Source organism: Scylla paramamosain, chromosome 27, assembly GCF_035594125.1.
Source record: "Scylla paramamosain isolate STU-SP2022 chromosome 27, ASM3559412v1, whole genome shotgun sequence".
NCBI classification, from domain to species: Eukaryota; Metazoa; Arthropoda; class Malacostraca; order Decapoda; family Portunidae; genus Scylla; species Scylla paramamosain.
In genome coordinates this window covers 862,501-876,464 of record NC_087177.1, presented here as the reverse complement: position 1 = coordinate 876,464, position 13,964 = coordinate 862,501, and the positions used below count along the sequence as shown (strand labels likewise).

At 45.4% G+C, this 13,964-nt stretch overlaps 1 protein-coding gene across 5 annotated transcripts in view; it reads right to left on the bottom strand.

The window, feature by feature from the left end:
• Window positions 1–13,964, bottom strand: part of LOC135113995 (hillarin-like) — a 42,398-nt gene that overhangs the window by 23,443 nt on the left and 4,991 nt on the right. For 3 of the 5 annotated variants that reach the window (XM_064029585.1, XM_064029582.1, XM_064029583.1), the window contains exons 2-3: window positions 8,451–8,634; window positions 44–226 (exon numbers count right to left, since the gene is read on the bottom strand). In XM_064029585.1, the coding sequence (XP_063885655.1) occupies window positions 44–226; window positions 8,451–8,633 (366 nt within the window). In that variant the 5' untranslated portion in view covers window position 8,634. Of the gene's footprint in view, window positions 1–43; window positions 227–8,450; window positions 8,638–13,964 lie in introns of all 5 variants that reach the window. The other 2 variants (XM_064029581.1, XM_064029584.1) reach the window with 1 other exon arrangement.

The following is a 13,964-nucleotide window of genomic DNA, read 5'->3' as shown; positions in this document are numbered from 1 at the left end:
CAAATTTAAAGATGATCAAGACATGAAAACATTAATCTCTTACCCTTGATTTGAGGCCCATCGCATCCCCATCGATGGAAGGTCGGCCGCCCGGTCTAATTTGGTCATTGACGAATTGTGCCGAGCGGGGTACATTGAGTGCCGACCTGATGCCCACCGCGTCGCCGTCGAGGTGTCCGGGGCCCGGCTTGGGGACGTGGGACGAGCAGTACACCTCCTTGTCTTCCTGTGAGGGTGAGGAGGAAGGTTTGAACTTTAGATATCGTAAAACAAGATTATGAGTTAAAACTCACAGACGGTGGGAAAGGTGTGAACTTTGAACATGATAAAGCAACAGAAGCGAGTTGAACGCCTCGGCAGTCAAGCGGAGCGATGACGGTGCAGCACAAAGTGGGTCTGTTGACACCCACGATGCTGAGGGAGCCAGCTGGGTACTGCACATGTTTCGATATTCATTTCAGCACACACACACACACACACACACACACACACACACACACACACACACACACACACACACACACACACACACACACACACACACACTTGTATACACGCACACATTCTGTTTGGAGGTCATGTTTTTTTCTCTGCCTATATTTAGTGCCAGTACATACATTCTTGCGCATATAATTATGTATGCAGTGCACGCCCGCGCGCGCAATCAGACACACACACACACACACACACACACACACACACACACACACACACACACACACACACACACACACATACACACCACCATCACCGTCTTATAAACAGGCCCAGCGTGGGTGTGGGCGGGCCCGCTGAGACCCAGGTCCTCCGCCCTCCTACAAACACCGAGTCGGCCTGGCATCAAGGGACTTAGGGCGCTCCTCCCCCACTTAAAGAAGGGGGAAAGCTGCCTCAAAGGGACTCTACGTACCAGTGACCTTCTTACGAGTGACCTTCCTCATGCTAATCATGTTTTGATCATATGTAATTAGGCAAGGTCATAAATCAAAGTGAGTACCTCTGAAGGTCTTTAGTTAACTAGAATTTCCAGCGGAACGAGATTCATAAATGAATACTTGGAAAGATGTTTATTCTTAGGCGGGCGAGAGGGAAGGTACGGCTAAGAACCAATGAAGCAATAGATTGATGGTACACAAGATGGTTTGGTGAAGGCTGGAGAGGTTGTCACCGCTTGGAGGAAGCACAGGCAGAAGGAAGAAGGAAAGAAAAGACAAGACTCGCTTTTAAATTGTTACGTGGTCATTAAGGCGACTGCGAGGTAGGAAGCAAAATAAGAGGAGGGACGACGCCTCGGCGAGCACGTATTCCGCTGCATAGAACGTACACACTGTCATGACGTCAATTTACTTGAGTTGCGTTGCTTTCTTGGCGACTTCTACACTCTTCTCATATCCAATATTATATCTTTTTTTTTTCCCAGTGTCAAGTTACTTAGCTAATATAAACACAGCAGTCTTGATAATGCCACATACTCAATTGTTGGCTTGGTGTTTGAAAGCACTGCACTACTGGAATGCTTTCTTGGCAACTCTTACATCCTCTCCTTGCCCAACGTAATGTCGTTTTTGTCCACGCTTCAACTTTATTAATATAAAAAGAAACTGAAAAAAAAAATGTAATAGTCTTTGTACTACATAGTTATTTGTTGGGTTGGTGTTTAAGAACAATAACATTTAGTACTAAAGGACTATTCCGCTAACGCAAACACTAGCCAGGTGGTCAGAAGTGGCCAACGTGCTGACCATTACATCGTTTTTTTTTTTCGTTTTTTTTTTTAATTTTTTTTTTATCCATGTGTCTGCACAGAGGGAGGAGGTTGAGGGGGGATGGGGCCCAGAAGGACGCCTGACTACAAGCTGCCAGTGTCAAGTGTGCGAGCCGGGAACTGGTTTGAGTGTCTTATGTAAAACAAAAACAAAAAAAAAAAGAAGAAAAGTTTAAGAAATATGACGATTAAGATATTGATGATGATAATGATGATGATAACAACAACAACAACAACAAAAATGATAATAATAAAATCATACACGGTCAACAGCAATTAGGAGGTGGAAGCACAACACCATTCATCCCATCTGTCGCAGTGAACGATAATTATACATCACTAGAATATTTAACGAGTGTGCTGAGATGAAACACAACAATTAGGCAGCAGCGTTGAGGCGTTGGTATGGTGTTTGCAGGTGGGCTGGGGACATTATTCCCTTCACCACTTCATAATGCAATGTTTCCCCGCGGCCCTCACCCTATCTGGTCTTGGCAAGGACGCGGCCTGGGTGGAGTGCTGACAAGCCCTTACGAGTACCTGCACGTGTTCAATCGTATATCATAAAATTGTGCTTACACGGTGCGAGGCTCCCAGGTGGTGCCTCAGGACTATGGGGCGTGAGCATGGGAGGGGATGTGGAGAGGCAAGGGAAGGGTTAGTGCTCGAATGAAGAAAAAAAAAAAAAAAAGAAGAAGGAAAAAGTTGCACTGGACATATTTAACGTCCTGGAAACTGGAAAAAAGACGGGAGTAGTATATATCGGATATGTTTGCTCTGATCTTTACTGGAATTTCAAATGGAAAAATATAGGAGGGTATATTGCGCACAATGAACATTCTTTCCTAAAAAGTCTCTACCGGAAAATCGTGTTACTTTGCATGCGCGGCTGCATGGCTGCAGGGACTTGTGCGTAAGTAAGTGCATTGATAGTTCTTGTACATGATGTTTTGCTTAATTACGAGTGCTGATAGATCTGCTTTGGCTCAGGAAAGGTGGCGGATGACGTGGTTTCCTTGTGATGAAAATATAACAGTGCCTGTTCTTATTCCACCTTCGCTAGTAGTAAAAGTGTTGGAAGCTTGTGGCAGTGCTCGTGAGGAAAATCCGAGAGAATGTTTATGATTATTTGTTTGTCTCAGTTAACGCTGTTAGGTAAAGTGTGCGAAAGTTTACAATTTTTACCTTAAATTTGTATATTCGATATTGTATTGCATACCCATTCTATGAGTCAGTGCTTGCGGTCGTGTCCGCATGTACACAGTGGTGAAGTGAGCCAGGGTAGTGTGGCGGTGTTACGATATCTTAAGATTTTTGCTCCAGCAGAAAACATTTCATCGAATGTAATGACGCCACACATTTCACTGTGTGTCTGGCGCCGTGATGCTTTTTTTTTCTCTCTCGTGTGCATGTGTGTGTGTGTGTGTGTGTGTGTGTGTGTGTGTGTGTGTGTGTGTGTGTGATATATACCCGTTATGGTATAAAAGTTTTGATATGAAAGTATGTTAGAGCACACGTTCATGCCCACACACACACACACACACACACACACACACACACACACACACACACACACACACACACACACACACACACACACACACACACACACACACACACACCAGCAGACAACCGATGGGGAGCAACAAATGATTCTGGAAGGCGGGACATCATAGTCAGAAAAAGGCATCCTTCAATTCACCCGAAAGAAAAACATCAAACCTCCACCATTTTTTCATCCAAATACTTCAGGATAATGTGGAGCAAACCTGTTTGGTGCACAATTTTTAAACTTGTTGTGTGTCCTTCATCCATTACATTCGCATAAAAAGGATGCTCACATCTTGGGAAACGATCTCGTAACATTGCCGGGGTGAGGAGTGAGGCACGCCAAGGTCCTGTGCAGCGTCAATTTTTTTTTTCTCCCCTCCTTATAACCTGGTAATTATAGTACGAGTACATCGCCGCCAGATGTTTCAGGTGATGTCTCTCATGCTTGGTTAGTCACCCGTAGAAAAAAAGTAAAAAAAAACTCGCACAGCGCGCGGAGCTCTAAGGTCACCAAACAACAACGTATTACCTTGGCAATAAATACAAGCGTGAGGTGTGTGCCAGGCAGCTTGACGGGGCGAGGTTCAGGGCTCAGCGAGGGAACCAGGACTGTTCCGACTTGTCCTTATTATTTTTTTTTCTTTTATCCCCAAAATAAGATTAATGTTAGTCGTCTTTTGTTACGAGGAAAATCATCAAGGTCCTCAGCTGTTGGCGAGTCGAAACGTGAGGCCTCACGAGGCGTCGTGCCCCGCCAGTAGTGACGGGAAGCACCTGCCTCGTGGTGCCGCCAGGTGGTCGCCGGGACTAATGTAATGCAAGTGTCAGAGTCTGTCTGTCACTGCCATGAGACAGGGTTACTGCGTCCTCTCCATAAGTGTCTAACGCCGTGGTGGTCGAGGATTCGCACTCACACACACACACACACACACACACACACACACACTCTCATGAGGTATGCCGGGCATGCAGCCACGATCACCCTCGGCCTGAATAACTCTGCCAACACTGCTGACCTTGAGGGCGGGGACTGTTTCCGCCACACAATCGCCTTCTCCCTCCTCGCCACCACTCGCGACCTTTCTCCCTCATTCCCTCCCTTCCTCACACACAAAAAACTCAGCTTCTTATCCAGTTATCCTTCACGACTGACATCCTCTTGCATGCCTGAACCTCATTAAGTCTCTCCATCAGGAGCTACATTATTACAGTGTAGTATTATATTTAGAAGGATGTGAGCCGATTAGCCAAGTCTGAGGTATCCATACATCAATGAGAAAAGTATCGTATTGCACCTCTCTCTCTCTCTCTCTCTCTCTCTCTCTCTCTCTCTCTCTCTCTCTCTCTCTCTCTCTCTCTCTCAATATCTTTTCGTTTCTTTTTTTTTGCACCCGTTTCTCAGGTAGTTAGGGTATCTCTCTTGAGGAAGTAGTTTTTCCCCCAGCACACTCCCAGTCACTTCCCTCAAGGCGCGGAACTTCATTCATAACGCTGAGAGTGGAGTTTCACACGGGCGTCACCTACCCCGAGGCGTTGTGGGCGGCGGCTCGGCCTTGTACTGTGTGCCCGCGTGAGTCGCTGAGGGAGGGGAGGCAGGGAGTTGATTGCTCCAGGGCCCTAAGTCCGTGACCCTCGCCCCGTGTGCCCTTCTGCTCGCCCCACTTCTCTGCCCTTACTCAACCTTCTGGAGGACTCGTCACTCTCTCGCCTCGCTCCGTTAGAGGCAGCGAGGCGCCTCCTGTCTGCTGCCTGCTTTTCTTTCGTGATGTGAAATGCTGTATGATTTTTCTGTCTTAGGAAAGGTTTTAAGGTTACATCGTCGGGGTAAAGGGTCTCTCTCTCTCTCTCTCTCTCTCTCTCTCTCTCTCTCTCTCTCTCTCTCTCTCTCTCTCTCTCTCTCTCTCTTCCCGACACACAAGCGTTCTGGTAACATAATTACAGTAATAGTTTCCCGCATCAAATAATAAGTGCCTCATGGGAGGGGGGGGGCCATTTCCTGGGCGCCAAAATGGGGGCTACGGAAGGCGGTGCCGGCGGTGCTGGTGGTGGGCGGCTGGAGACTTCGGTGCTTCGTCGGCTCGACCATCGACACCAAAAGTTAACGAGAGAAACTTTGCCGTAAGTGCCAAAGAATTGTGTCAAGTTTAATGGAATTCATTAGGCTCTGTACACACACACACAGACACACACACACACACACACACATAGGTAGGAGTGGAGTGTTTGCGTTGCTGCTGCGATCATAAGGACCCTCAAGATCTATTTTCGTATACCACCGAAGTTTAGAATGAACTGCGTGTACAAGGGAGGATTCATTTCCATTGCGCAAGGACTATGTAGAGAAGCAGCCCAGGACGGCCAAGTAAGACACAGGCCAGTGAAGGATGTTGCCGGTGCTTGTGTGTGGAGGATGGGGGAGTGTTCTTGGCCAGCCGATGAGTAATAGTCATTGCTCAAACGATTGCCTCATTGCTCAGAACACCGCCAAGAGTAAATGGCAATATAGATATACTGAATTAATATATCATCTAGTGAGGCTGCAGGAAGTTGAGTGACGGAGATAACAGTTTGATGGCAGAGTCATAATGAGTTTGGCCTCCATGTCTCACGATGCTGATAATTAGTCTTATTGTTACTCATTTTTATGCATATAATTAACGACTTACTTATCATCACCCTGAAGCAATAATAACTGTACTCGGACCTCTGAAACACAACAGAGGCAGCGGGTCCTCCCAGGGTACACGAGGGGCGGCGCTCAAACACAGCCCTCGCGCGTAACCAAGTTGTTTGGCCTCGGTGTTTGTTGAGAAGGATGACAATGTAAACGCCCCTCAGTCGTGGCTTTGTGTCAAAAGAGAAACACGGCAAGCAGCAGCGCCCCATCGTTGACTACGCCTTCACCGCCATATTTAAGCAACACCACACACCGAGGGACCAATGTTAAGAAAATTGATCTCCGGCATTGACGATCGGTATTTATTTTCTTTCTCGTTAAATGCTTGACTTTTTATCTACATCTCCTTCAGGGGTCAATTTTTTATGCTGTATTTGCTTCAGTTCTAGTTGAAACTCCGTGTGGTTATATACTGGGTGGGGAAGGAGAGGCAAGGCAAGAGGAGTAACGGAGAAGAATGGAAGCCTGGGAAAGGAGGGAAGGAGGGAGGGAGCGCAGGAGTCACCATTCTCACCCCACTGTAAACAATAGCCAAGTTCTTCAGGTATTACACAATCCTATGTTCCCCACGCCTTCCATTCTCTCTCTCTCTCTCTCTCTCTCTCTCTCTCTCTCTCTCTCTCTCTCTCTCTCTCTCTCTCTCTCTCCCCCTACTTTTCTCCGTCGCGGCGCCAGGAAGGTTGTGTCGCCGTAATGAAAGACGAAGTACAATTACGCCACATAATCATTATCGTATTATTCCCAGCGGCAACAACAGCAATGATTTAAAGATACTCCCAAGGTCAATTTCTCATCTCTGCCTAAATGTCACCATCAGGAAAGTCTATCAAGTATATTGGAGACGACATTAACCCATGACAATTAACCTCCGCCACATGTTTTTTTTTCGGCAAGTTCCTGCGTGGCTGGAAATTTCGGCGACAAATTGCTGGTGCTGAAAAAAGCGCAGCAGCAAAAATCAGCCCCAACTACAACTGCCATTGTTATCTTTTATTGCCATTTTTCTCGATCACGGCGTTAAATCAGACTCGCATCAGTTCCACCAGCCAGCGAATTCAGTTGTTATCAGCCGGTCCATCCGCCAGTCTGCCAGTCCAACCCAACCGGATCCTCCTATAAGGGTTGAGGTCATGTTTCTAATGCGAGGTTTGTTAGCCACTTTGACCTCACGACACACACACACACACACACACACACACACACACAGGAAGCCACTTTTGACCTCATCACAGTGTAAATTGAGAGGTGAAAGTTGTGACGTCACGCTATAACACTGGAGCCCCGGATGGTGGTGATAAAGATACATTAAGGGAAGTGAAAAAAAAAAAAGGTGGAAGGGAAAAAGACCCTAAGTAAACATGACCTTTACTTACAAAAGTCTGATGGCGTGCGTTCTTCCCGCCCCCGCCTGTTTATTTAAGTGAGATAATTTTTTTTTTTTTTTCAGAATATATTTTTGTGTGCGAGTTACGATATAGAGAGTTAAATCGCAACTAAAAAAAGATGAAGCGACGAGGGAAATGAGTAAACACACACACACACACACACACACACACACACACACACACACAAAAGCAAAGGATGTAAAGGGAAAAGGAGTGTTTGTTATCAGCATCCCTCCTCTCTTTCCTTCCTCTCTCTTTCCTTTTCTCTCTCCCGTCATTCATCTCCAAGGTAATTATTAAGAACAGGAAGGATTCTCTCTCTCTCTCTCTCTCTCTCTCTCTCTCTCTCTCTCTGCATCCATTACTGTCTAAATGAAAATAATTGCCGGCATCTCACCAGTAGGCTACATCATCAGAGAGAACATCAGTCTATCATCTTATCCACACTTTCCCCCCACCTCCACACACTTCCCTTCCTCACCACCCCCCATCACCTCTTCCACCTCTGCACACATACTCATCCGCTCTTCACCATCACCAGCACCTCCACCAATACCAGCCATCCTAAGCACCCACCTCTCTCACCATCACCACTATTCCTTCCATCACTCTACCAGCTACCCCTTTTTTTCTAACTCCATCTCGCAGCCTCCCTTCGCCCGGCCCAGCCATTCACCTGTCTGTCCCCGCCCATGACCCTCCCAGCAAGCCAAACACTTCGCCCTCACTCAATTCCACCGCACCAAACACGCCTCCTCCATCCACCCTTACCCTTCACCCACTCCTCTTACTGTAACCTTCTAAAAAACCTCTCCTGGTTACTGACGATTTTTACAGTAAGCTTGAATCTCTTGTGTACCGTCTCCCCTCTGGCCAATCCCATTCCTCCTATACACCTCCATCACCTGAGAATTACCTTATGCATGCCGTTTTCTCTCTGCCTAACCCTCTTCCTCATACAATAACCTCCTTGAAATTCTTCCTATGCACGTACCTTTTCACCTGAGAATCCTCTACCCATCCATGCTATCCTCACTTAACCTTATAAAAACCTTCTGTACTTCTTCCTTACCTGAGAATCCTGGTTATTGCAGTAGGTCTTGAGGGTAAGCTTGGAGTTGCAGGTGAAGCACTTGAAGCATCCCGTGTGGAAGAAGGTGAAGTCCTTGAGGGGGCCGATCCTGTCCACCTGGTAAACTGTTTGGCCGCACCTCAGACACACGTTCTCGTACAGGTTCATCATGGTGGCTGGCATGCTGCTGGGGAAGGAGAGAGAGAGAGAGAGGGTGAGGGTGAGTTAGCGGTGAGTGGATGTAAGAGACAGAAAGATAGAAAAGGGGAAAATGGGGCTAGTGGGGGAGGAGTTAGGGTGTAGAGAAAGAGATGTGAGGTGTACGTAGGTGTGTATATATGTATGGGGGAGAAGTATTTGGTAAGAGAGGCAGATAAGGGGGAAGAAATGTTCCTCTGTCTTAAAGGGTGAAGGAGAGAGAGAGAGAGAGAGAGAGAGAGAGAGAGAGAGAGAGAGAGAGAGAGAGAGAGAGAGAGAGAGAGAGAGAGAGAATGACAAAAAAAAGAAAGACACCGCTCAAAAAGTCGAAAAGTTTCAAAATATAACATTAAAAACTAAAAACTAGAAAAAAAAGTTGAATATGGACAGAACTAAAAAATAAAATCACACTCACAAAAAAAAAAAAAACAAATAATAAAAAATAAAAAAATATATGTGATGGTGAAAATATACCAACGTAACTGAAGGATAAAAAAAAGCGGGGGTGGGGGGATGGTGTGTAAGTAGGACAGTGTTTGTGTGGCGGGGTGACGTAAGTAAACTGAGGCGCAGGGGTGACTGGAGAGGGAATGAATGAAAGGCTTATTGACGGATTGATTTTTAACTCTTTCCTTTCTTATCAGGAGCGACTTGAAAGAGTGAAGGAAGGACGGAAGGAAGGGTCGACTGAGAGAGAGAGAGAGAGAGAGAGAGAGAGAGAGAGAGAGAGAGAGAGAGAGAGAGAGAGAGAGAGAGAGAGAGAGAGAGAGAGAGAGAGAGAGAGAGAGAGAGAGAGAGAAAGGCAAGATGTTTAACAGGGAACCTTTATAAAAATGAAACAGCGAAATAATAAAAAAGAACAAAAAAGGAAGAATAAAAAGATTTAATTAATTAAGGCTGATAACATCAATGCCCCCCCCTCTCTCTCTCTCTCTCTCTCTCTCTCTCTCTCTCACACGTATCTACTGTTTGTTTAAATCTATCCATAGAAGTATGTATGTATATTATGTGAGTATGTATGCATGCAGTATATAAGACTAACTTTGAATTATGTTACGTATGCATATGTGTGAATCTGCGTGATCAAGTGTTCCTCATTAGCCAGGTGGAAAAGGTTACGGCGAGAAAGTCCGATAAATAACTCCGCTGGACGGGAAGCACTTTTTTCCTTCTTTTTTTTTCTTCCCTCATGAGGTGAAAGTGACAACATTTCGAAGACTCACGTTTCTGTCTGACAGGTGGTATTTTATATATATTTCAGGCGCCGCGGATTCTGGGCAGGTGTGAAAGTTGAGAGAGAGAGAGAGAGAGAGAGAGAGAGAGAGAGAGAGAGAGAGAGAGAGAGAGAGAGAGAGAGAGAGATAATAGTACTGCGCACCTACTCGTATACCCACAAGTCATAACTGTTCTTTAGATTCCACACACCTCCTCCTCCTCCTCACCACCACCACCACCACCACCACCACCGTCCATAAGAAACGTGTGTGTACGGATCCTGGACCATGACCCTCCCTCACCTTCCTGCCCCCTTGACCCTCCTGCCTCCCTGCACCCCCCGGTCCCTCGCAACACTGCCGGAAAGGTCAGCCTGCAGTCCTGTCCCCACAAGCACCGCCAGCTACAGAATTCAGGACTGTTTTTAAAGACCACTGAGACAGTTATTCGGATTCTGAAGGTTTTTTTTCTGACTTATGATGCAGAAACATTGTTGAATTATCGTTAAAATAATAAAAAAACACAATTCGGTAAATTCCCAGTGACTTCCACGTGAGGCTGTTAAAGAGATGTTGAGATATGACGCTGAAAAGGTTGAGAATTCCGGCCTCTGTTCGTTCCAGTTCAGTTCTCAAAGGCACCAGGTGTTCGGGCCACGGTGTATGTAAGTACTCGTACCTAAGTATGGATTTTTACCGCGCGTTAGTTGCTAAGGGGAAGGGAGGGAGAATAGGGAGTAGAGGAGGAGGGAAAGAAGGAATGTGAAACGGAGAGGATTACATGGGTCTCTCCTTTCATCGGGACCAAGTGTAGTGTAATTGTTATGGGATCTCTCTCTCTCTCTCTCTCTCTCTCTCTCTCTCTCTCTCTCTCTCTCTCTCTCTCTCTCTCCGGGTGTTATTTTCTCCCATCATAATTTCTTTTTTAGTTCTTGTTAATGTTCGTTTATTCTTTTCCTTGACTTTTCTGGTTTCTTTTGTTTTGCTATTTACTTGAAAGAAATGCCCGCGGCACTTCAGTTAAATATTCTTTTACAGCACAGTTGGTTTATTTATGTTGCAAGTTCTTTCTCTTTTCTCTCTTTATCTAACTTCTCTTCTTGTGTCACTGGTTTTCTTTTGTAGTTTTCTCATTCTCTTTCTCTATCTTAGCCCAGTTTTTGTCTTCTCTGTCACTGCTGTCACTGTTTTCCATAAATAAACATTCTCTGTCTCTCTCTCTCTCTCTCTCTCTCTCTCTCTCTCTCTCTCTCTCTCTCTCTCTCTCTCTCTCTCTCTCTCTCAACTCCTCCTCTTCTATTGTCTTGCTTCCTTCCAGTTCCTGTTTCGATCTCCAACCTCTCTCTCTCCTTAATTCTTCGTTTTCTGTTCCTCTGCTTTCATCGATTGCTTCTAAACCTTCCTCAATTCTCCTCGTCGTTAGCGCTGCTGGAGAAACCTGACTGACTTCTTGGTCGTGAACGGAGTGTGGCCAGTCATGCCGTAATCGTAAATCCGCCCCATGGTCTTATTTGTGGAAAAGTGACAGATTCATTGAAGGAGAGTATAGCCAGTTATTGTACATGGAAGGCGGGAGGCGTCTGGGTGGAGGTGGATCAGTGGATCAGCGCAGTCACGAATATACCTACAAGTGTCCAAGTGGATGTCTGTGTTTGGTGGAAGACTTCACTTGTTTTGCACATCTTCCCTCGTTCACAGCCACTTTTTTTTCCTTTCTGTCTTTCTTTCCGTTTGTGTGTGTGTGTGTGTGTGTGTGTGTGTGTGTGTGTGTGTGTGTATTTCAAGATTTTAATGACGACAGTTTTTGTTTTCGCTCAGTAGCTTGAAGAAAATATTATTATAAAAACTGAGTAAACTTAATTAAATAAAAGAAATAGATGATATTTCAAAATTATGCCAACTGTTTTTCATTCTTTTTAACAAGTCTTAATTTTGTAATTCTCTCTCTCTCTCTCTCTCTCTCTCTCTCTCTCTCTCTCTCTCTCTCTCTCTCTCTCTCTCTCTCTCTCTCTCTCTCTCTCTCTCTCTCTATCTCCTGTCTATCTCACGAACACACTTGCGCTCGTGAGATTTCCTGAAGCATATTCTCACCCTGGAAGATGCTGTGGGACTCGCTACTCACACCTGTCGCAGCATCTTCCCTCGTCTTGCTATGAGATGTGTGTCTGCGGGTCTTTAAGTGTACAGGTTTTGCCTTGAGTTATTGCATTGTTTCGTTGCAGAGCGCTTTGTTGTGTTCCTGCAGCGGGGAAGTGTTGTGTAATGCTCGTTCGGGTGTGCGTGTGTGCATAATGTGTTCCTGTGCTCGGCTTTGTGATGTATATATATATGTAGTGCATGAGTGATTTCTTCTTGTTTTTGCTCACTAGGAATTGCTCTCGTTGGTTTTAATATGTGTTTTGTGATGGTATTTTAAAGCCGAAATAATAATCCTTTGTTCAGAGCTCAGTCGTTACACACACACACACACACACACACACACACACACACACACACACACACACACACACACACACATTGCACTTGTAATGAATAAACGATTACATTCTTTTACTGAAAAATTTCTTCCGACATGTTTTTACTGTGTGTGTGTGTGTGTGTGTGTGTGTGTGTGTGTGTGTGTGTGTGTGTGTGGTCAGCAATACTCCGCTGGCGCCGTTGTGCTGTACACGGCGGGCAGTTCACCAGCATCACCAGCCTTGAAACTCACTCTCTCCACGCCTCCCCCATGCACTTGTCAGCGGCCGTCACCTGCACCCTACCATCAGACACACCCTTAGCACCACCCTTCCACTTTCACACTATAGCACAGGGATTATTAGCAGGTATAATTAAGATCGCGCAGTGTCATGTGAGGCATTACTAGAGAAAAATAATTAAGTTAAAGTTTCTGGTCTGTTACACATCCCGCCATACCAACCGTCTATATTCCTCATTATGTAATTATATAAGAAGAACTAAATGTAACGGTAGTTGATTGAAACAAAAGAACACCGTTGGATCTGTCACCGCTCATTTAAGTTATTACGGATTAAGTGGATATCAATTCTTACTCTTAAAGGAGTTTGACTTGCATTGTTTGGCTCACGTTCATTATTTTGCGCCATGAAAATAAGATGTGTCGCTTGATATTTAGGAGCAAAAAACTCTGTAACTCGTCGACGCTCATCTGAAATATTAAAGAGGAAAGTAATTACTGTTTCTGACTTTAAAGGTTCCAGTCTGTCAAAGTTCGCTTGTACTTCTCGTTTTTGCTCAAGGGAAAATCAGATTTCAAGCTTCGTGATTAAGACAAGAGCGCACAGCTTTACTTTTCACCGTTCACCCGAAGCATTATACAGAGAGAGAGAGAGAGAGAGAGAGAGAGAGAGAGAGAGAGAGAGAGAGAGAGAGAGAGAGAGAGAGAGAGAGAGAGAGAGAGAGAGAGAGAGAGAGAGAGAGAGAGAGAGAGAGAGAGAAAATCTGACACTTAAAAAGACTGTTTCTTCTGTTAAAGTTCAATGCCTCGCTTTTGCTCCAGAAAAATCGAAGTTGGTGGTAGGCAATTAATACAAGAACTCCGAATAACTTGTCACCGCTCATCTGAAGTATCACAGAGGGGGAGGGTTGGGAGGGGAACATGCTACATCTGACTCTTAAGAGGCTCTGGTCTGTGAAGTTTCACTCACAGGCACGTCACATTACTCTCCCACGCTGGATCATTGTGGTGCCGCTCACAGCTTGCTCACTGGCTTAAGAAATTAATAATATTGTATGGAATTACGTTTGCCGAGTGTGAGTCATACTGTTCTCCCTCCTCCCCCTCTCCCTCCTCCTTCTCTCCTCCTCCTCCTCCTCCTCCTCCTCCTCCTCCTCCTCCTGCTTCTCCTTCTCCTCCTCACCCACTGCTATTTCCGTTCCTTCTTGTAGGTCACTAGAAAACTTTATTACTGTTGTTTGCTTATTCATTCAACTGTAAGTGTATTCATTTGCCCACTGTTACTAGAGTACCATGAGAGAGAGAGAGAGAGAGAGAGAGAGAGAGAGAGAGAGAGAGAGAGAGAGAGAGAGAGAGAGAGAGAGAGAGAGAGAGAGAGAGAGTGTCAAAATCTCGTGTATAATC